The following is a 24,654-nucleotide window of genomic DNA, read 5'->3' as shown; positions in this document are numbered from 1 at the left end:
TGTTTCCAGCATACTTCAAACTCCCTGTATCAGTACGGATTTGATTAGCAATGCCTGCCCATCGGTCCCGTCTCCCCTCCCCGCCCGTGCTCAGGACACAGGCTTCAATGTCACCAGTCCATGTCCGCCTGACGGGCGGGAGGGTTATGTCAGGGTCTGGGTGGTGGGTTAGGACTGGGATCCTGTCTTGGATTGGTTTTATGCAGCCCACACTGTGTTGCCAACAGACCAGCTCGTCGGAGGAGAGGGATCGGTGGCTGAGCCTTCTGCGGACAGCGTGTGTAGCAGATACACAGTCAACTCATCTATATGAAGAGGCTCCACCGGCAACTGGACCACAGAACACTCTGAGCAACGGGAACCTCATCAGGTCAGAAAGAGCTCACTGTCCTCTGTGCCCACAATGATACAGTATTATTCTTGAGATTGGTCCAGAAATTCCAGCTGGTATTGACAGGAGACCAGACAATGAATGAACTCTCTGACTCCCTCCATCTCACTGACGTACCTGCCCATTAGTTACCCAAAAGTTGGCAAAGATTAAAATATTTGCATCTCTCTTTTGGAAGTAGTAATCTGAAACATCTGCCTTGGAGTTGAACTGATTGGGTCTGCCTCTGCCCTGGAGTGAGAGACCTTCCTTCTTTCTGCATTCTGTTGGCCCCAGTGTTCTCTGCGGTGTCTGATAGTGTGTGGATAAGGTGCTGAGATTAAATAGATTGGTTACTAAGCAGTGGGGTGGGGGATCCAGTATTGAGTGCTCACCATTCAACAGCAGTTTGAGGAACAAGAAATGAAAGCAGAAAATGCTGTGCGTACTCAGCAAGTTGGGCCATGTTTGTGGACAGGAAGACAGAGTTAACATTTCAGGTCAGAGAGCTGTCCTTCTGACAAAGCCCTCTTCAACCCTGATTTACTTTCCTCACCTGCCCAGCCTGATGAGAGTTTCCTGAACTCTCTGTCTTCATTTCAGACTTCCAGCATCTGCGGATTGTTTTTTTTTGACTTTCACTTACTGAGGATGTTAGTAGTTAGTTTAGTTAGTCGGTTCGTCTCCGCGCCTTGTGGCGCATCGGGCGGCAACCTCACTGTCTCTTTAGCATTTTGTTTTTTACGAGGCCGGGTTGCTAGCTCGACGTTCCACCCAGCACAGGTGGAAAGCGTGCCAGGAGGCAGCCGGGTTCGAACCCAGGGCCGCTCATCTCGAAGTCTGGTGCAGATGCCTCTACACCGCCGGCCAGCATCACTCCTTCCCTGTGCTGTACCGTACCGAGTTCTGGGATCTGGGGTGTGCAGCACCAGAAGGAGGTACTTGGGGTAGCAATGTCAAATAGTAAAGGACACAGCTTCAGGGTGGCAGGGAGGAGTGAGGCAAATTTACACAGAAGGCAGTAAGTATCTGGAACGTACTGTTCGGAGAGGGGTGGTGATAGTGCCGTTTAGACAGAGGCATGAACATTGCAGAGAATGGAGGGGTACAGGGAGATGGGATCAGATTCATCTGGCATCATGGTCAACACAAATACTGTGGGCTGAAGGGCCTGTTCCTGTGTTTTTACCGTCTGTCCCTTGGGTTAGAGATAAAACACACCAAAAGTTCCAAGTCATTTTATTATCAAAGTACATATATGTCACCATATACAACCCTGAGATTCATTTCCTTCTGAGCATGTTCAGTAAATCCAAGAAATATAATAGAATCATTGAAAGACCACACCCAACAGGGCAGAGAAACAACCAATGTGCAAAAGACAACAAAGTGTGCTTATATAAAAAGAAATAATAAATAAATAATATCTAGAATATTAGATGATGACTTCTTGAAAGTGAATCCATAGGTGTGGGGACAGTTCAGTGATGAGGCAGGTGAAGTTGAGTGAAGTTATCCCCTTTGGTTCAAGAGCCTACTGGTTGAGGGATAATAACTATTCTGGAATCTGGTAGTGTGAGTCCTGAGGCTCCTGTATCTTCTTCCTGATGGCAGCAGTGAGAAGAGAGCATAACCCAGGTGGTGGGGTCCCTGATGATGGACGCTGCTTTCCTGCGTCAATGCTTCGTGTAGATGTGCTCAATGGTGGGGAGGGATTTACTTGCAGTGGACTGGGCTGTAACCACTACCATTTGTAGGATTTTCCATTCAAGGGTACTGGTGTTTCCGTACCAGGCCATGATGCAACCAGTCAGTGTATAATGCACCGTACATCTACTGAAGTTTGTCAGAGTTTTAGATGATATGCCAAATCTTTGCAAACTCCTAAGGAAGTAGAGACACTACTGTGCTTTCTTCATAATTGCACTTACGTGCTGGGCCCAGGACAGGTCCTCTGAAATGATTACACTGAGAAATTTAATGCTGCTGATCTTCTCCACCTCTGCTTTCGTCCTCCTGAAATCAATAATCAGCTCCTTCGTCGTGCTGATATTGAGTGAGAGGTTGTTGTCGTGGCACCACTCAACCAGATTTTCAATCTCCCTCTTATTTACTGATCAGTGGTGTCGTCAGCAGACTTGAATATGGCATTGGAGCTGTGCTTAGCCACACAGTCATAAGTGTGAAGCGAGTAGAGCAGGGGCTAAACACACAGCCTTGTGGTGCCCCTGTGCTGATGGAGATTGTAGAGGAGATGCTCTTGCCAATCCGAACTGTCTAGGGTCTGCAAGGGAGGAAATTGAGCGTCCAATTGCACAAAAGAGGTATTGAGACCAAGGTGTTGTAGCTTATTGATTAGTTTTGAGGGGATGATGGTATTGAATGCTCTGCAGTTCTTGTACTGAAATGGAATGGCAGTAGCTGCTGATGAAGCAGGTGGATGCAAAGGAGGCTCAATTGTTACAGAAATGAGGCAGCCGAGGCACATAGTGGGGCTGAGACGGCAAGAAGGAACTGTTCCCACATACATGCTAAACCTGGTTAATCATCAGTATTAATCTGTCACCAAAAAAGTCAGAATATTAATTTTGTAATAGAAATCAAACACAACTCTGACCTTCATCAGCCATGACTTTGAATACAAGTCCAGGGAGCTTATTCTCCAACTTTACGAAACATTGATCAGATCTCAGTTGGAGCACTACGTGTCGTTCTGGTCAGTGCACTCCGGGAAGGATGTGATAGTGCTGGAGCGGGTACGGGGGGGGGGTGGGAAATTCACCAGGATGGAGTAGTTCAATGGTGAGGAGAGACTGAAGGGGCTGGGTCTGTTCTCCCCGAAGCGGGGAGGGTTAAAAGGGGACACTGCTGAGGTGTATAAACTTCTGAAGGTTAGACAGGAAATTGTTCCCCATATCAGAGGACACATATGTACGGTAAGGAGGAAGAGATCTAGAGAGTTTCTGAGGAACCCTTTTCACCCAGAGGGTGGTGAGTGTGGAGAACATATTGCCTGAAAGTGGAGTGGAAGCAGAGGCACTGACAGCACTGAAAAAGTATCCAGATGAAGACTTGAATCTTCAGTTATAGAAGGCCAGGGACCAAGGACTAAGAGATAGGGTTACTACTTATGACTAACATTCGACGAGTGATTATTGTACAATTGGTGACTGTAGTGCATGGTTAAAAGGTGGAGATGCATGGCTCCCCTTGCCCTTCCCTCTGTCCTGGCTCCCTGTGGCTCTGCTCTGTATCAGTCAGTGCTGACGTCTGCTACCTTTTCTCGAGATGAAATGTTGCCTGTTTCCAGTGGCTTGCTGCTGCGAAGAGTTACAACTCCCAACGCGTACATGGATGACCCCTTTGGCCAAGTGTCCACTCCAGAGGACAGCGAGTGCGTCTCGTCACACCAACTGGTAGGTCAGGAGAGAACTTTGTAGCTTTATAAAGAGGACACTTAAATATCATCTGAAATGGTCTAGAGAGCCATGAATACAGTTTGCTGACTCAAGGACAAGTAACAGTGTCAAATAATTGTTGACCTCACTAGCAATCTTCCTGTCCTGAATATGTTAAAAAATAATAAATGGGAAGTTTGTGACTTTGATCTGTGACTAAGGTCCCTAATGTCTAAAGTTGTTCTTCTTATGAAGACATAAAATCCCGAACGGTGTTGTGGTTTTGCAGGATGCGTAAAGGACAAATAACTGCTCAGAATGTTTCACAGTTGCTCTGACTATCCTGAGTTTCAGAGGGTTGAGATCTCATCTCTCCTTGACCAGTGGTGGTCAGTTGGCTACAAGCACACCTTCAGCAGACCCTCAGTGAAGTACCTGACGCACTCCCTGTCCTTTGTTTCCCACAGAGAGTCAGTCCACCAAGCCAGGAGCCGGGAAACAGAGGAGGTGCAGGATTTGCAGAGAGTTACCAGAGCAGTAAAAAGACCAACACAACAAGATACAACACGCTGCCGAGTGGTAAGTGTTGTTCAGACCTGCTGCTAAAACCTGAATAACTAGCGTCTCCTGCTTTCCTTTCTTCACCTTTAAACGAACGCTGCTACCTAGGACAATCATGAACTGTCCACCAAATTCCAAGCGGCCCCCTTACATAGGAAGTGACCATTCCTTGATGTGGAGTACGGGACGGGGGCCCCAGTGCGGGTCTGAACTGGTTCAGATCTAGATTCAGATTTAAACATCCAGTGGAATCTGTCATTTGCGTTAACAAGCAACACCCCCAAGGCTGTGCTGCAAGTGGCTCCACGCATTCAGCGCCAACATAGCATGACCACTGTGTGCAGCAAAACAAACAAAAACAGCAGCAACAATAACAACAAAACAAATCTGCACAACATCAGCAAAACGAGTCCCTTTCCCAGCCTCCCATCTACCCACCCAATTATACACAGACAGGCCACCCTCGGGCCTCTAGTCCATGGCCCCGTACTCTCATGTTGGCAGACATCTGACTCCAACTTTGGGTTTGACCTCAGGACTTAGTGGGTTTGACCTTCAGGCTTAGATCCCAGGACTCGCCAGTCACAGGTTTGACTTTCGGACCTCGACTTCTGGACTCGCGTGGACCTCTGACTCCAGTGACCCGGGCCCTCGCGTCGCCTTCCAGTCTTCGATATTCCGGCTTCTACCTGAGTTTCGCCGTGCTCCGGACATTTCACACTCTCAAATGGTGGAACCAGACAAATGCGGGGAAGATTGAGAAAGGCAGGATCGGGGTAACTCCATGAAGGCTTTCCATCGCAGAAAATGCCAGAAATAGTCAAGCAGGTCAGGCAGCAGCTGTGAGGAGAAAAACAGAACTGCTATGTCAAGTCAATCTTACTTCTGAAGGATGAAGGATCAGTGAGCAGAGTCCTTGAATTGCACTGGATAGTACGCAGAGGGGATTTGCAGAGAGGAGCTACAAGAGCTCTGGATGGAATTCTCTGCCCAATGAAGCAGTGGAGGCTACCTCAGTAAATATACTTAAGACAAGGTTGGATAGATTTTTGCATAGTAGGGGGATTAAGTGTTATGGAGAAAAGGCAGGAAGGTGGAGATGAGTCCATGGCCAGATCAGCCAGGATCTTATCGACTGGTGGAGCAGGCTCGACAGGCCAGATGGCCGACTCCCATTTCTTATGTTCTTATGGTCCAAGTAAAGTTTATTGTGACTTACACTAGTACATGTATGGACAGGTGCAACGAAAAACTTACTTGCAGTAGCCTCACAAGCACGTAGCATGTGTCACATAACATGCCCAAGAAAACAAATCAAATATATTCTACAAAATTACACAAGCAAGAACATTATTAGAAGAAAGAAAAAACAAAGTCCATTGTCGTGAAAAGTGATCATGGTGTTTCTGTAGGTTGGGGTTAGGGTTCAAGAGTTGATTGGTTGAAGGGAAGTAACTGTTCATGTTCCTGCGATGTGTTGGGTCGAATCCGCTGCTCTCTGAGGCTTCTAATGTAGCTGAGCGTTCAAATGGCTATACCAGACCACAATGCAACTGTTCAGGATAATTTCAATGCTACGTCTGTAGAAGTTTGTTAGGAAGTTTAGTGAGACTGCCAAACCTCCTTAACCTTTTGGCATAGGTTGATCGTGGGAATTAGGCTAACAAACTCTTTTTAACTGTAAAGCCACAAATGGAGTCATGTGCAAACCTTAGAACACAGGGGCAACTGCTCAATTGGGAGGGGGGTTGGTGGGTGGGGGTGGGAGGGGTTTGAACCTGCACACTGCACTGTGTGGGTTACTGGAGGTGAATACAGAGTTGCCCTCTCAACGCAGACTTTGGGTTCACAGCAAAGAAAGGAGACTGAACGATTGTATAAACGCAAGAGATTCTGCTGATGCGGGAAATCCTGAGCAACACACAAAACCTGAACCGGAGGGGGACCAATATTCTCGTGGGCAGGTTTGTTAGAGCTGTTGGGGAGGGTTTAAACTAATTTGACAGGGCGGTAGGAACTGGAATGAAGGGACTCAGGGTAGGATGGACAGTAAAACAGCAAAGGTAGCGTGCAGTCAGACTGTCAGGAAGGGCAGGCAGATGATGGGGCAAAATTGCAGGCAGTGGGGTGAGTATCGGTGCATTAGGGATAAAAAAATCAAAAAGGGTAGCAAATACAGTACTCAGTGTTATATCTCAATGCATTTCTTTAGCCAGAGGGTGGTGAATTTGTTAACACTTGCTGCTGCGGAGGCCAGGTGCATTTAAGACAGAGATTGATAGGTTCTTGATTCGACATGGCATGAAAGGTTACCGGGAGAAGGCCGTGAGATGGGGTTGCAGGGAGTGGGGAAGAAAAGGATCAGCCATGATTGAATGCCAGAGCAGACTTGATGGGCCAAATGGCCTAATTCTGCCCCAATGTCTTATGAGTTTAATTAACTCAGATTATGGGATCTATAGATTTTCTTGCATTGTAAAATTTTGGTGATTAACTATTATGTTTCCACAGTTTGCTGACTGACCTGTTAAGATTTTTAATTTTGAGTATCATTAGTATCCATTCAGTCAGTAATATTTTGCATTTTTATTGAGTACTTTTAATTGATGCATTACTTTCCCAACTGCATTTCCTGAAGCCAGATTTTTAAAAACTTGGAGTGATTTTGAAATTAAAATGCCCGGAGATGAGATGGAACCTGTTAGGAACCAGTCAACACAGACAGACAAGAAAGATTTCAAAGAAGCAATGGATTCCTTGCCTGGTAAGCACATGTTTCACAGCAACATTGTTGAACAAAATTTAACACCTGATACAACATAACAACATAGAACAGTACAGAACTGAACAGGACATTTGGTCCTCGACGTTGTGCCGATCTTGAGGCCAATCCATACTAAATTCCACCCTCCTGTATCATCCACCTCCCTTCATATTCATGTCTCTATCTAAAAACCACTTAAACTCCATCAAACTCCCTGATTCTCTGGTGATCTATGCCAGGCACAACTCTCTGTGTAACAACACTTGCCCCTCATACTACCTTTAAACTTCTCCCCTCTAACCTTAAAAGCATGTCCTCTGGTCTTTGACACTTCTATCTTGGGGAAAAGAATTGCCTCTCGTAATTTTAAAAACATCGATCAAGTGTCCCCTTGGCCTCCGACGCTCGAAGGAGAGCAACCCAAGTTTAAACAAACTTTCCTTACAGCTCCTACCCTCTAATCCAGGCTCCATTCTGTATACCTCTTGTGCTTCCCTTTCCAGAGTCCCCACACCCTTCCTATAATGGGACAACCGGAACTGCACACGATTCTCCCGTGCGGTCTGACTAAAATTTTATGTAGCTACATCACGATTTTCTCACTCTTACACTCAACCCTACCAATGAAGGCATGCATCCCATACGCCTTCTTCCCCAACTTGTCCACTCTCAATGAACTACGGACCTGGACCCCAAGTTTCCTCCATGCCTCAATGCTATTAAGGGGGCTACCATTAATTCTATAGTTTCTCCTTTCATTTGATACCTCCAAAAATAAATGCAACGCCTCAGACTTGCCTGGATTAAACTCTATTTGCATTTTTCTGTCCGCATTTACAGCAGATTTGCATCCCACTGTATTCTCTGATACTCCTTTAAACTGCCGACAAATCCACCAATCCAGGTGTCATCTGCAAATTTGCTAATCCACCCAGCTGAATCGTTGATCTACACCCAGCGGCCACTTTATTTGGCACACCTGTACACCTGCTGGTTTATGGAATTATCTAAATTGTGGCAAGGCATAATGCAATCTGCTCCTATGTCTTATGGGGTTGACTGGGATCCGGGATCCATGAGGGAACGGTAGAGCAGACTCGATGGACTGAATGGCCTAATTCTGCTTCTGTGTCTCATGGTCTCATGGTCCAATGCATTAAAGCATGCAGGCATGGTCAAGAGGTTCATTTGTTGCTCGGACCAAACATCGGAATGGGGGAAGAAATGTGATCCAAGTGACTTTGACCACAGAATGATTTTTTGGTGCCAGACAGGGTGGTTTGAGTATCTCAGAAACGGTTGATCTCCTGGGATTTTCACACACAACAGTCTCTAGAGTTTACAAGAGAACGGTGTGAAAAACAATAGAACAACCAGTGAGCGGCAATTCTGTGGGTGAAAGTGCCTTGTTAATGAAAGAGATCAGAGGGGATTGGCAAGATGGGTTCAAGGTAACAGAAAGGCAGCAGTAACTCAAATAACCACGCGTTACAACAGTGGTGTGCTGAGGAGCGTCTTGAACACACAACATGTTGAACCTTGAAGTGGATGGGCTACTGCAGCAGAAGATCATAACTACTTTTTCAGGTACAGGAGGCATTTAATAAAATGGCCACTGAGTGCACATCACAAACAACACAGGTTCCAGCACTGATCCTTGTGAAAACTATTGGCCACAGGCCTCCAGCCAAAATAACGGTGTCCCACCCCTATTCTCTGTCTATAGTGGGCAAGCCTGGTGTAAATCCAAACTTGCAATTCACACTGCATCTCTATCTTCTGAATCATCCTGCTTTTTCAAAGTCCCTGTAGATAACATCCACTGCTTTACCCTCATCAAGCTCCGTCATCACCTCTTCAAAAACTCAATTAAAGTCAAAGTTAAGGTCTGTCCCGAGCCTTGTGGCTCATCAAGCCGGTGCTCATATGCCGGTTTCCGTGGCGTGAAGCGACTGAGAGTACGAGACCCCCCCCCCCCCATCCTTCGGATGGGACACCAGTCTATCGCGAGGTTAACCCCCAGCATTTTGCTGGTACCCATTTTCAGCTGGGTGGACTGGAGCAATGTGTAGTTAAGTGCCTTGCTCAAAGACACAACACGCTGCCTCGGCTGGGGCTCGAACTCACGACCTTCAGATCACTAGTCCAACGCCTTAACCACTTCGCCACGCGCCACACAAAAACTCAATTCTGTAAGGAAAGACCTGCTTGCACGAAGCCATGCGGACTTTCTCTGAACAGGCCATCCCTTTCCAAATGCACATGAATCCTGTCCCTCAGATCATTGAAGATTGTGAAGTTTGGTCAGATGGGTATTTTTATGGGACCACCTTAAAGGAGGGAAGAAAGATAGAGATGCAGTGTCCATAGGAAGAAATCCTAGAGCAGAGCACCTGGGCAGTTTAAGGTGTGAGGAAGTCAGGAATCAAAGAATCTAGAAGACATTCCCCTTCATCCTGCTCAAACCCCTGCCTAGCTCCCCCCATCTCTGTAAACCCTGTACTCCCAGTACTCCTGTTCAAACCCCACCCTGGTCCCCCCCCCCCATCACTGTAACCCCTACGCTCCCCCTCCCTCGGGAACAACTGCCGATCTGGAAGGGCTGCAGAGCTGAAGGAGCACATCGTAACAATGCCTTGATTGCTTGAGGGATTTATAAACAGGGATGGATATTCTGAAACTCAAATGTAGCCTATTTGGAAGTTAGTGAGAATTTAGTGTAACACAGAGTGTGGTGTGCGAACAGGAGTCTGTCCCGGTTTAAGTACGGACAGCAGAGTCCTGGGCCGGTCCAAATTCAAGGACAGTGGAAGCCAGTTAGCTGGGCAGCCATTACATGTCACCAGGGTCAGATCCAGAGTGGAGCCACGACAGAGTGGGACCTAGTTAAGGAACTAAGAGAATTGGTGACTAATTACTACTGACCTGTGTTCTCTGTCACTTCATTGCTATCTTGCTCTCCTGGGTGTTACAGAAGTTACAGAGTTGGTATCAACAGATTTGAACTGTCATATTGTGGATGTTGCTTCAGGTTAAACTTGCATCCAATTATCATAGCAAGCAGTTGTCACACTTCAATTTTTGTCAAAGTATGTATACATTATACAACCTTGCAGGCAGCCAAATCTCAAGGTTATATAATATATACAATTCAATGATTTCTTGGTAAGGCAGTCTCTTCTGTAGCAGTTTTGCTCTCTTGCCTTGTCCAGGTGTGTAGGACCAAGGCAGTTTGTCTAGCTCAGCATCTCAAGCTCTGTTTCTTCCCGACTGCAGAAAAGAAGACCTTGCCGAGGCTGGAAGAGAAGATCCGTCGGCTGGAACAGGCCGTGTACCGAGCGAAGGAGAGGGTAAAATCAGGCTCTGAGCTCAACCTGCTGTCTCTCAGCAAGACCTTCAAACGAGCCTCCTGCGGACACACACTTGCACTGTTCTCATCGAGCTCGGAGACTACAAATTCTGAGGTTCGTCTCGGTCGCGCTGAGTGCGGAGCGAGCTGCGGGTCCGTTCAGTCCTGTCTGCTGCACGTTCTGTCACCCTGAAGTGGCCGCTGGGGCACCAGTTCCGTTTACTCGTTGACCCTGCATACTGCCTCAGTGCCACTACCCTGAGCTGACCCCCTCCGTTCCTTGATATTCACCTCCATGCAATCTTAAATATGCTCGGTGCTGAACCTACTCATCTCATTGTGGTGGACAATTCCAAAGATTCACCGTGCTGCTGGTGAAGAAACGTTTTCCTCGTCTCAAAGCCAAATCACGAGTCCCTTATTTTCTGACTGTAGTTCATGGGAAATATCAGTTCCGTGTGTACCCTAGGCAGTCCTTTAAGAATTTTATTTGCTTCAGCAAGGACACCTCTCGGTCTTGTCAATTCAAGGTAGTCCAGGCTTGGTCTGCTTAATCTTTCATCACCTTCTGTGCCAGGAACCAATCAGCTGAATTATTGCTGCACTCCCTTTATTGCAAATATTTTATTTTGTGGGTAGAGATCGCACGTTCGGAGACAATATTCCAAGTGTGGTTTCAACAAGATTCTACATAATTGATATAAGACTCAAGCCCTCTTGCTATATAGGCTGATATCTCACTTGCCCTCCTAATAGCTGGTGTACATATAGGAACAGCAGTCTCTTACAATTTTTATCCCTTTTCAGGTGGATGACCTCATGCTTTTCCATTCTACATTTTCATCTGCCAGGTTCTCGTCATCCCTTCAGTCTGTCTACACCTCTTCCAGAAGCCTCACAGCCCACATTGTAACCGGCTTGGCAAAGCAGATATGCTGCACCAGATCAGTTCATCCTGATCACTGCCGCAGACCGTGTAGAGCTGGGAGGCTCAGCACTGACCCCCGTGACCCAATCTGAACATGGTCTGTCTATTGCTGCCCCCTTTTCCCTTCCCCACTCCATGCCAGTGCATTGCTCTCAATACCACGTGCTAGAACTTTGTTTAATATCTTCGGTATGGCTCTCTTTATCAAAGATCATCTATATAACCATATAACAATTACAGCATGGAAACAGACCATCTCGACCCTTCTAGTCCGTGCCGAACTCTTACTCTCACCTAGTCCCACCGACCTGCACTCAGCCCATAACCCTCCGTTCCTCTCCTGTCCATATAGCTGTTCAATTTAACTTTAAACGACAACATCGAACCTGCCTCAACCACTTCTGCTGGAAGCTCATTCCACACAGTTACCTCTCTGAGTAAAGAAGTTCCCCCTCATGTTACCCATAAACTTTTGCCCTTTAACTCTCAACTCATGTCCTCTTGTTTGAATCTCCCCCGCTCTCAATGGAAAAAGCCTATCCACGTCCACCCTATCAATCCCCCTCATAATTTTAAATTCCTCTATCTGTAACTTAGGTGATGAAACCCAGGTAACATTCTAGTAAATCTTCTCTGTACTCTCTCTATTTTGTTGACATCTTTCCTATAATTCAGTGACCAAAACTGTACACTATCTGATCATGTAATGGGTAAAACCATTAGGCTCTTGAATAGAGGGGGATGATAACTTCACTCAGCTTCACTCGTCCCAACACCGAACAGTTCCCACAACCTGCCGCATCACTTTCAAGGGCTCCTCATCTCATATTCTCCATATTTATTGTTTATTTGTGATATGATGATTATTATTTAGTTCCTTTGTATTACCATGAATGCCCACAAGAAAATGAATCCCAGGGTTGTATATGGAGACATATATGTACATTGATAATAGATTTACTTTGAACTTTGAATGCACTGCGAAGGGTGACCAAAGCTGGGATCTTAATATCCAGGAAAATTCAGGCAACAAGGAAAAGAGATGGGAAGATGTTGATAGTCAAGGAGGAAATCTGCGCAATATTGGGAGAGCTAAAGACTCGGAAAATTGGGAGATGGAGCGACATTGTTTGGAGCTGAAAAACTTCAAGGAGCAGGAAACATTGATGGGAGCTGACAACAGGCCTTTAATTTAGGATTCCATTGTTTATTAAATGTTCATTTATGGTAACATTCTGATGCTCATGGATATGTGCCACATGAAAAGATCATGAGGAAGAGCTGGCTGAGGCAAATGTCTTTTATTCTGAGCTTCGTCGTCTGGGATGCTGATTACGGTCACAGATAGCTTAGCCCAGCTGCTTACAACCGCTTTTGGAGTGTTGGACCAAATGACAAGACCTCATCTTGGCTCCTGTCAGGGACCATTTATCAGACCATCCGTGGCTCGAAACGTTAGCTCTGATTCTGTCCCCACAGATGCTGTCCAACATATTGAGTGTTTTCCGTCATTTCTGTTTTCAGATTTCCAGCATCTGCAGTGCTTTTTCAACATCTGGCCATCCTAGATTGGATAGCGTGCAGGTAGAATAGATTAGCTACTAATACGTCATTGTGCAGGGCACTTTGGCGAATCGTATTTAGAGAGAGGTTGTCTTGAGGTCAGAGTGCTGTTACTGAGGTCAAAGTGCAGGTCGTGATGACTGTGGGGTTTCAGTGGCTAGAGTGAGAAGTAATAGGGTAACTTTCTTTCTATACCTCACTGTCTTAGTCAAAAGGAGAAGTCATATGGTGAGGGAGTTTAATACAGTGGAACCCTCCTCCTGCTGGATGTCCATGCCACAGTGGTGCCTTCCTGGGCAAATCCATTTGATTCATAAATGTTCAAATGTCATTTAAACATTTTTATTGTATCCACCTCTACCACTTCCTCTGGCAGCTCGTTCCACATTCTCACCAACCTCTGTGTGAAAAACCTGCCTCTCAGGTCTCCTTTAAACGTTTCCTTACTCATCTTAAACCAACTCTCTCTAGGTTTAGTCTTTACTCCCCAGCGTAGGGAAGTCTGTGATCAGCCACCCACCTTTTTGTGATTTTATAAATATTTATAATGTCAGCCTCCCTCACTTCAGGTAAAACAGTCCCATCCTATCCAGTATCTCCTTACAATTCAAGCCCTCCAATCCTGGTAATGTCCTTCTGAATCTTTCTTGCTGTCTATCTAGCTTAAGCCCAATTTATACTACTGCGTCAAATGTATGCCGTAGGGTGATGTGCACCTCCCCAAAAATGAAACTCACGCATCGCGGTGACGCAGACCGCAACAACTGTGATTGGTCAGCTTGGTAGCATCGCATTTCCCGTTGCTTTTCTCCGTCATGTCTGTACACTGATGCGAAATAAATGGTTGGAGACGATGAACCAAATCATCAAATCTACCTGCCGACATCTGAAAATATTTGAAATGCATTTCCTCGTCCATGTCTCTCACGAGGAAACTCAACACAGTGGCATAGAAACCCCACCGCCAACTAGCGTTTTGGCGGTGAATTGCAGAGTGATGCAGACACAACTATGCATGCTCGCTATGGCGTAGGGCTACGTAAAAGTATAAATCAGGCCTACGGCATAGCCCGTACACACAAGTATAAATCAGCCTTCAATTACATCCTTCCTTTAGCAGGGTGACCAGAGTGCACACAATATTGCAGGTGCAGTCTCACCAAGGTCTTGTATAACTGTAACATGATGTCCTGATTCTTGTTGGAAGGTTTGGGTCAAGGCCCCTCTTCAGGACTGGGGAGGAAAGGAGTAGAAGCCAGAATAAGAGCTTCTGGCCCAAAAGACATAGGAGCAGAATTTGGCCCATCGAGTCTGCTTGCCATTCCATCTTTGCTGATACATTATCCCTCTCAACCCCATTCTCCTGCCTCCTCTCCAGAACCTTTGACATTCTGACTAATCAAGAACCTATCAACATCCACTTTTAATATACACAGTGACTTGGCCTCCACTACTGTCCAAGGCAATGAATTATATAGATTCACCACCCTCTGGTTACAGAAATTCCTCCTCATTTCTGTTCTAAAGGGATGACACCCAGTCGCCGGCTGTGCCCTCTGGCTCTAGACTCACCCACCACAGGAAGCATCCTCTCCACATCCACTCTACCTAGGTCCTTCAATATATGATAGGCTTCAATGAGATTACCCCCTCATTCTTCTAAACTACAGCAAGTACAAGCCATCAAACACTCCTCATATGTTAACCCTTTTACTCCCAAGTCCCTTTGCACATCTGAATTTTGAATTTTCTCCCCATTTAGAAAAAAGTCTACACCTTTATTCCTTCTGCCAAAGTTCATGACCATACACTTCCCTCTAAGTGTAGCTGTACACTTACAGGTGAACACTTTAGTGTAAATGTACGCTATATGCTATCTGCCAATTCTTTGCCCATTCTCCCAATGTATCTAAGACCTCCTCCATACTCTGCTTCTTCAACCTTCACCTCTCTTCGTATCGTCTACAAACTTGGCTACAAGGCCATCAATTCCTTTATCCAAAATCATTGACGTATAATGTAAAAAAAAGCAGTCCCAATACCGATTCTTCTTCTTCTTCCTCTTTCCCCACCTTCTAGCTCTGACTCCTTGTCTTTTCTTTTCCAGTCCTGCCGAAGGGTCTCAGCCCAAAACGTCGACTGTACTCTTTTCCATAGATGCTGCCTGGCCTGCTGAGTTCCTGTGGTATTTTGTGTGTGGTGCTTGGATTTCCAGCATCTGCACATTTTCTCTTGTCTATCATATTATGATTACTGTGTCCTAAGGGTTCCTTTCCCTTAAGCTCCCTAATCAAAACTGATTCATTACACAACACCCAATCCAGAATATGACCCCTAGTGGGCTCAACCACATGCTGCTCTGAAAGACCATCTCACAGGCATTCTGCAAATTCTCTCTCTTGGGATCCAGCTTCAACCTGATTTTCCCAATCCCCCATGACCATCATAACATTGCCATTTTACATGCCTTTTCTATCTCCCGTTGTAATTTATATTCCACATCCTGGCTACTGTTAGTATTTAACACCCAGCAGGATCTTTTCACCCTTGCAGTTTCTTAACTCTACCTATAAGGATTCTAAATCTTCCAATTCTCTTTCTAAGGATTTGATTTCATCTTTTACCAACAGAGCCACCGCACCCCATTTGCCTACCTGCCTGTCATTTTGATACAATGGATGTTAAGCTCCCAACTGTGGTCTTTCAGCCACTATATCATACCCGCCAATCTCTAACTGCGCTACAAAATCACCTCCCTTATTCTGTATACTGCGTGCGTTCAAACATAACACCTTCAGTCTGGTATTCATCACCCTTTTCGATTTTGCCTCTGCTACACTTCAGTTCATCCCTTCCTTTCTGGCTGAGATGAAACATCAGCTGTTTACTCCTCTCCATAGATGCTGCTGGTCTTGCTGAGTTCCTCCAGCATTTTATTTTCTTCACCTAGAGAAGTAGCTTGATAAGATGCTCTTCCAGCCTGCACCATATAAACGTACCCATGTGATCATACTAACCCGTGGGAGGAAACTGGAAACACCTGGTGGAAACCTGCACTGTCACTGAGAGAACAGACAAACTCCTTTCTGATTGATGAAGGGAAACGTGCTGTGTGCCTTTTTCACCACCCTGTCTACCTGTGTCGTCGCTTTCAGGGAACTATGTACTTGTACCCTTTGCAACACTGTCATTCACTGCCCATTTCCTGTTTTGGTTTGTTCTCCCAAAGCACATCACTGTGCGTTTGACTGAGTTAAATTCCTTTACCCTTTCCCAGTTGATTGTCGTTGTAGTTTAGACAAACTTTCTCATTGTCTACTGCACTGCAAACTAACAAAACTTGCCACCTACCGTACATTCATTTCACAGACAGCAGGGGACCCAGCGCTGACCCCTGTGGTTACAGGCTTCAAACAGATGGATCACTAAAATCATTGGCAAACAGCATCAAGGTAAACTGAAAGGTGTTCTACAGGGGTGTAAAAGACAAAGCAACGACCAGGAAAAGAGTAGGACCCATTATCGACAATTTATGTGTGGATCCAGAAGCTTCTGGTGAGGACGAAAGGAATTACAACCCCCGCCCATCGGCATTCACCAAGGAATTAGACGAGAGGTAGGGGATTCAGTGAAGGGGAAGGTGAAAATCTAGTGCAGGTCTCCATGAATTAGAAGGAGGAAGTCGATGCTACAGTGTTTATAAACATGGATAAATCCCCAGGCTGGATGGGATAGAACATTCAAGTGTACATACGGGAATAGCCCCTTTGCCCACGATTTCTACACTGAAGACAATGCCAAATTAAACTAAATCCCTACTGCTTGCATGTGATCTATCTCCCTCTATTGCATCTGCTTCCACCACTCCCCCCCAGCAGCCCGTTCCAGGCACCCACCACTCCCTGCTTGAGAAAAGATCGTGCTTTGCACATCTCCTTTAAATATTCTGCCTCTCACCTTAAACGCATGTCCTCTTGTAGTTGAGATTTATATCCTGGGATAAAGATTCTGACTGGCTGACCTACCGCTCAAATTTTATGAACATCTATCAGGTCTCCCCGCAGCCGCCAATATTCCAGAGAGCACAAGCTTGGTTTGACTAGTCTCTTCTTGTAATACGTGCCCGCTAACCCATGTAGTATCCTGGTGAACCTTTTATGTACCCTCTCCACAGCCTCCACATCCTTCCTCTAATGGGGCAACCAAAAGTGCACACAATACTCCAAGAGCAGCCCGACCAAAGTTTTATATAGTTACAGCTGGGTTCCTTACTGTTTTGCTCAGTGCCCCTGCTAAAGAAGGCATATATGTCACTTGCATGGCCACTTTGAAGGAGATACAGACTTGGGTCTGAAAATCCATTAACTAGGTCTGTTAAGGGTCTTGCCATAAACTATGATCTTTCCCTTACATCTGAACTTTAAAAGTGCCACAGCTCACAGTTGCTATTCTATCCTTTCTGCAGCAGGGTGAGCAGAAATACAGGCAATACTCCATCGACATCTAACTAAGGTTTAGTGAAATGGAATCCTAACCTCTCTGACATCTGTGTTTGATCTTCCAACAAATGAAACTCAGTATCCCGGATGGTTTCCCAACCACATTATCTAATTGTCACCTTCAAGGGTGTTTGAACTTGTACTCCGAGGTTGTACTGGAACAAACTGTGCCAGAAAGAGTGGTGGAAGCTGGGTCACTCAAAGCTTTTAAAATATGCCTAAATAAGTACTTTAACTACCTAAGCATGGGTCAAATGCTGGGAAAAGAGTTTAATACAGAAGGGTGCTAGTAGTCAGTGTGGAAGAGATGGGCCGAATGAGATTTTATGACTGATTCTCAAAAGAAGATGGAAAGTGAAGTTATTCAATCTAAAGCCAAGATAGTAAATCTTAATGAAGGAAACTGAAAATATTAGGAGTCAGCTGATAAGATAATGCAAGGAACTTTATGGAAAAGTGATGGTGGATAGGCAAAAGCCAACATTTAAGAAATGAGTGGAGGAAATACAATTGTCATCCGCTCATTTTTGGTACAAAAACACAAAGGAAAGATTGAACAAGCTGGGGCTTTTGTCTTCGGAGTGAAGGAGGATGGGAGAGGTGACTTGACAAGAGGTGTACAAGATGATAAGAGGCATTGATGGAGAGCACAGCCAGGGCCTTTTTCTTGGGGTGGAAACGGCTAATACAAGAGAGTTAAGTTCTGTAACTTTGAAACATTAAACTACCTTAAAGGAAGACAAGAAAGTCCAACATGCAGGTGTAATGTTGACATTACTTTTAGCGAGGCACGCATGTATCACTTTGTAGTGTCATGACAAATGCAATTAACACATCGGAATCAGAATCAGGTTTATTATCACCGGCATGTGTTGTGAAATTTGTTAACTTAGCATCAGCAGTTCAATGCAATACATAATACAGAAGAAGAAAAATAATGATAACTAGACAACCAGGTGACCTGTTGGGGCACCTTTTGAGAGAAAGGTGGTGCAGTGTGATGTGATGTGCTTTGGAAATTAAAGAAGAAGAACTCAGTGTATTAAAGAAGAAAGGCGCGTAGTAAGACAAATATTGCTCCTCCTTGTTTAACGAAGGACACTTTTTATGACCACATCTCATAATAGTTACATCTCGCAATAGTTACTTCGTGCCGCATATTCTCGAGTTGATCTTTCCTTTTCGCCTCTGTCTCTTCCTCGCTCCTCCTTCTCTGCCTGTTTTTGTCATTCTGGAGACGCGCAGCCCTTTCATCCTTCGTCTGTTCACCTCTTCTACCATTTGATTTTTCCCCCTGATCCTGGAGTCGTGCGGCCCTGGCCTGATCGGATTCTTGTTCTCTCCCTCTCCTTGCCGCTTCCCAACGACGTTTGGCGTCATCTCCTGACCATAATGCCCCCCTTCTCTTTCCACGCGACATAATTAGGCTATCCATATATTTTTACCCTAATGTTTTATAGAAGATAGGAAGTAGTAACACCAATGCCTCCAAGCTGCTGTTGTTTCTTGATGATGTGGTTGGTGCTCTCCTAAATGGACGTGATAGCCCTGCCCTTTTGCTGCGGTTGGTGTGGCTGCTGTGAGCATCGTGATGTGCGGCTGAGGCTGGCCGTGAGCATGCGTCGGGCTGTGGCATCCCGATTACCGTGATGGCCGATCAGGTCTTGGGTGAAAGGCAGCTTGCTGATTTTTGGCGAATGAGCAATTTTATATGAATATATAACCCTGAACTTTGCCTGCAATCTGTAAGTTAGCGCATCTTAATTCGATTTAGCCGAAAAAAGTGCCGCTGTAATGCAGCATTTGCGCTAATTGAAGGTCACAAACAAACAGACAGACAGAGCATGAGAGTTTTAGTAGTATATAGATAAATAAATCAATTGCATATATTGAATAGATTAAAAATCATGCAAAAAACAGAAATAATATATATTTTAAAAGTGAGGTAGTGTTCAAGGGTTCAATGTCCATTTAGGAATTGCATGGTAGAGCGGAAGAACCCGTATAACTTGTAATTAAATATTTAAAGGAACAAGAATGCTTAATCAGACAATGTATATATTAAATAATCATAGTCATACTTTATTGATCCCGGGGGAAACTGGTTTTCGTTACAGTTGCACCATAAATAATAAATAGTAATAGAACCATAAATAGTTAAATAGTAATATGTAAATTATGCCAGTAAATTATGAAATAACTCCAGGACCAGCCTATTGGCTCAGGGTGTCTGGCCCTCCAAGGAAGGAGTTGTATAGGCAGGAATGACTTGCTATGACGCTCTGTGCTGCATCTCGGTGGAATGAGTCTCTGGCTGAATGTACTCCTCTGCCCATACAACACTCTTCCCTGATTTGCTATAAACTCCAACTCAACAGAGAATGCATCTGAACCATATAATACAACTATTACATACAGACATCCACAGCATAGTAAAATTTAAATTGTCCCATTCAGGCCTAAAGATTTAATCACTGTGGAGGATTTCCTACTCTTGTGGGATAACGTCTTTTCCTGACAAGGGTGGGGGGGGGGTCACTCTGCTTGGCCAGTGAGACTTGTGGCTGTGAAAACAATCTCAGGGTCTGGGGCCTCCTCAATGTTGGTGGCAGGAGTTTGCAGGAAGCCACATTTCTTCTTCTTCCTTTTTCTTCCTCTAGCGTCTTGTTCATGGGAAGGTACATTTAGTTCACTGGGGTATTCTGTTATTAATCCTTTACGATCTGATCTCTCCTCTCAGTTTTCCTATCCACAACATTATCTCTGATGAATCCTCTGTTTTTATATCTCCACGGACTCCTTTTCTTTTGGCCCTCCATTCATCCAGCTGGGCTTTGGTCTTTGCATCTACTTTTATCAGCAGCTTTTAGTCTCCAACTCAAAGTTCATGCAATAACCTTAATGCACACAGAGTAGATTCTGGTTCCTTAGACCCAAAATCTGAATGCTTGCAACTTTCCTGAAGCTCCTCGAACTCTCTTCCAGCTTAAAGCCAAGCCACATTCCACATTTAACATATCAGAAGCACTCTCCGATATGTTGCCTACAAAAAGCTGTTGACCCGATCTGGGCCGTACCCTCCAAATATCCGGACCTGCCTCTTGATTTTTTTTGCACTACCTTACTTTCCATTTTCTATTTTCTATTTATGATTTATAATTTAAATTTTTAATATTTACTATCGATTTGTACTCCACTGCTTTCATCACATTCAAACTTCCTCTGTGCATTATGGTTCTTTTTTGGTCCAATATTCTTTCTAACCAGAGTCACAAAGGTTGGTATCAGCACCTGTTTGTCCTCTGTTGGGGAACAGTTCATGGTGTTGGGTATGGAAACAGTTGTGGCATCATCCAGTACCTTTCTTAATTTGCTTTCGTATGGCTTCATTACAGGGGATGTGGCATGCAAATGGTGGATGGATCGCCAATCAAGCAGGAGTTGTCTCAGCTACTCACATCCCCACAATGCTGCTCCTACTGATTTTACCACATACAAACCCAATGTGGCTTGTTGTATTTCACTGTCATAGCTATCATTCCCATAGGAGTTATCTCTTCTCCAGTACAAGTTCTTAGTTTGTATGTCTGCAGGCTTCAGTTTAGTATGTTTAAAATGCCATTCAAATGTATTTTGTGGAATGACTGAAATGGCCGAGCCAGTGTCCAGTTCTGTTGTAACTCATTTGCCATTCACTTCTGATGTACGCCAAAATGCTTGTCTGTTAAGTTTTGTAGCGTAAATCTCAAGGGCCCTTCAGCCCATCTGATCCATGCCGAGCCATTAATTTGCACCTGCACATGGACCACAACCCTTCTGGTTCCTCCGCCCAAGTACCTATCCAAATTTCTCTTAAATGATGAAATCAAACCTGCATCCAACACTTGTGCTGGCAGCTCGTTCCAGACTCTCAGCACCCTCTGGGTGAAGGAGTTCCCCCTCATGTTGCCCTTAAACATTTCACCTTTCACCTCACCTTGGCCCATGACCTCTAACTGTAGTCTCACCCAACCTCAGTGCAAAAAAAACCCTGTTTGCATTTACCCTATCTATACCCCTCATAATTTTGTATATCTCTATTAAATCTCCTCTCAATCTTCTACACTCTAGGGAATAAAGTCCGAATCTATTCAACCTTTCCTTATAACTCAGGTCTTCAAGTCCCGGCAACATCCTTGTAAATTTTCTCTGCACTCTTTCAATTTTATTCGTATCTTTCCTGTAGGTGGGTGACTAAAACTTCACACAATACTCCAAATTAGGCCTCACAATGTCTTATACAATTTAAGAACATAAGAAATCAGAGTAGGAGTCGGCCATCTGGCCTGTCGAACCTGTTCCGCCATTCAATCAGATCATGGCTGATCTCACCTCCACCTACCTGCTTTTTCCTCATAACCCTTAATTCCTCTACTATGCCTTCATCAACTTTCCTGGTAACTTCCTTGAAAAACTGTACAAGATTGGTTAGACATGACTTACCACGCACAAAGCCAGGCTGACTATCCTTAATCAGTCCCTGTCTATCCAAATACTTGTATGTCTAGTCCATTAGAGCACCTTCCAATAACTTTCCCACTACTGATGTCAGGCTCACTGGCCTATAATTTCCTGGATTATTATTAGAGCCTTTCTTAAATAATGGAAGAACATAAACTATCCTCTAATATTCCAGCACCTCACCTGTGGATAAGGATGATTATGATTCCTGCCAGGGCCCCTGCAATGTCTGAGGGAACACCTTGTCTGGCCCGATTTATCCACCCTAATTTGCCTCAGGATAGCACACACCTCCTCCTCTGTAACCTGTACGGGGTCCATTCCATTGCACTGCAGTGCCTCACATCTATGGACTCCGTGTCTGTCTCCCAAGTAACTACAGATGCGAAAGAACCCACTTAAGATCTCCGGCATCCCTTTGGCTCCACACATAGATTACCACTCTAATCTTCCAGGAGACCAATTTTGTCCCTTGCTATCCTTTTGCTCTTCATATATCTGAAGAAGCCCTTAGGGTTTTTCTTCACCTTGTCTGCTATGTCATGTCTTATTTCAGCCCTCTTGTATTTTCTCATACTCCTCAAGTACCTCATTTGTTCCTATCTGCTTTGCACCTCCTTTTTTGTAACCAGGGACTCAATATCTCTCAAAAACTAAGGTTCCCTCAACCTGTTTTCCTTGCCTTTTATTCTGACAGGAACGTACAAACTCTGTACTCTCAAAACTTCACTTTTGAAGGCCTCCCACTTACCAAGTACACCTTTGCCAGAAAACAACCTGACCCAATCCACACTTGTTAGATCCTTAATGATGCCATCAAAATTGGCCTTTCTCCAATTTAGAATCTCAACCGGAGGACCAGACCTATCTTCTTCCATAATTACCTTGAAATTGTTGGCATTATGTCAATAAATACAAAGTATTCCCCTACACAAAGTTCTGTCACTTGTCCTGTCTCAATCCCTAATAGAAGATTTTGTATCGCACTCTCTCTAGTTTGGACTTCTCTGTAGCGATTAAGGAAACTGTCCTGAACACACTTCACAAACTCTTTCCCATCCAGCCCTTTTACAGTATGAGAGTCCCAGTCAGTATGTGGTAATTAAAATCACCTACTATCACAACTTTATGTTTCTTGCAACAGTCTGCAATCTCTCTACAAACTTGATCCTCTAAATCCCGTGGACTGTTGGGTAGTCTATTATATAATCTCGTTAACATGGTCATACCTTTCTTATGCCTCAGTTCTACACATAAAGGCTCACTCGATGAGCTCTCCAATCTGTCTTGACTGAGCCATGACATTTTCCCTGACTAGTTTGCACCCCTCCGGTTTTATCACGTCTAAAACAACGGAATCCTGGAACATTGAGCTGCCAGTCCTGCCCCTCCTGCAATTGTCTCACTAATGGCTACAATGTCATTCAGATCCATGCCCTGAGCTCATCCACCTTTCTTACAATACCCCTTGCAGTAAAATACCTATTATGTATGTTCATTCCTCCATGCTACATTTTTTGATTCCTGACTTCGTATGTAGGTTTAACAACATCTTTCAGCACAACCACGCCACTATCTGTTCTGGCACTCTGGTTCCCATCCCCCTGCAATTCCAGTTTAAACCCAACTACCTCCCCCCCCCCCACCCACCCACCATCTCCCACTCCCATGCAGCACGAGCAAACCTTCCCGCTAGGATATTAGTCCCCCTCCAGTTCAGGGGCAAATGGTCCTATCTGTACAGGTCCCATCTTCCTTGGAAGAGAGCCCAGTGATCCAAAAATCTGATGCCCCCCCACCCCTCCTGCACCAGATCCTTAGCCATGTGTTAAACTGTTATGATATTCCTATTTCTGGCCTCACTAGCATGTGGCATGGGTAGCAATCCTGAGATCACAACCCTAGAGGTCCTGGCCTTTTAACTCAGCACCTAACTCCATGAACTCACTTTGAAGAACCTCATTAACTTTCCTTCCCATATCATCAGTACCAACATGGACCATGACCTCTGGCTTCTCACCCTCCCACTTAAGAATGCTGTGGACTCGATCCGAGATGTCCCTGACCCTGGCACCCAGAAGGCAACAAACCATCCGCAAATCTCGTTCTCATCCACAGAACCTCTTTTCTGTTCCCCTAATCAATGAGTCCTCTGTGACTATAGCCCGCCTCTTCTCCCAACTTCCCTTCTCAAGTCAAAGTTCAAAGTTCAAACATTTATTATCAAAGTAGGATAAATGATACAACCTTGAGATTTGTCTCCTGACAGTCACAAACAAACCATAAAAGAACCCATTAAAAAAAAGACCGTCAAACACCCAACGTGCAGAGAAAAAAAAACAAATCATGCAAACAATAAATGCAAGCAAGTAGCATTCTGAACTGTAGTCCACAAAACCCTTAGTTCAGTGCAGAGCAGAGCAGAGAGCTGAACCAGCCTGTCCCTCACCTCGGGCCCTGACACCTGATCTTTTCATTCTGGTCCGGCGCCTATATTGTTGTTTAAACATTGGGTTCAGTCGCTTTGATTCGCTCTGGGGACCGGACCACACCGCCTTGGTTCGGCCTAAACCTGACATTTCCGATTCAGCCCGGCACTTAAATCGATCAGATCTCAGATCTTCCTCACCCTTGACAATGCGCCCACTGCCTCACCTCACTTCGGTCCTACCACATTGAGTTGCCTCCAGGTCCAAAGGGAAGCTACAGCCTATTGCTTGTG

The 24,654-nt window shown here is 44.9% G+C and overlaps 1 protein-coding gene across 1 annotated transcript in view; it reads left to right on the top strand.

Annotated features, from left to right (window-relative positions):
* The window catches only part of LOC134350926 (actin filament-associated protein 1-like 2), a 154,567-nt gene that overhangs the window by 124,470 nt on the left and 5,443 nt on the right, over positions 1 to 24,654 (top strand). The window contains 5 exon segments of the mRNA XM_063056771.1: positions 228 to 370; positions 3,681 to 3,786; positions 4,236 to 4,347; positions 6,968 to 7,093; positions 10,370 to 10,557. Of these exon segments, the coding sequence (XP_062912841.1) occupies positions 228 to 370; positions 3,681 to 3,786; positions 4,236 to 4,347; positions 6,968 to 7,093; positions 10,370 to 10,557 (675 nt within the window).

This window comes from Mobula hypostoma, chromosome 8 (assembly GCF_963921235.1).
Source record: "Mobula hypostoma chromosome 8, sMobHyp1.1, whole genome shotgun sequence".
In the NCBI taxonomy this organism is placed as follows: Eukaryota; Metazoa; Chordata; class Chondrichthyes; order Myliobatiformes; family Myliobatidae; genus Mobula; species Mobula hypostoma.
Note: the sequence above shows the minus strand (reverse complement) of the source record. Positions and strands in the feature narration are given on the sequence as shown.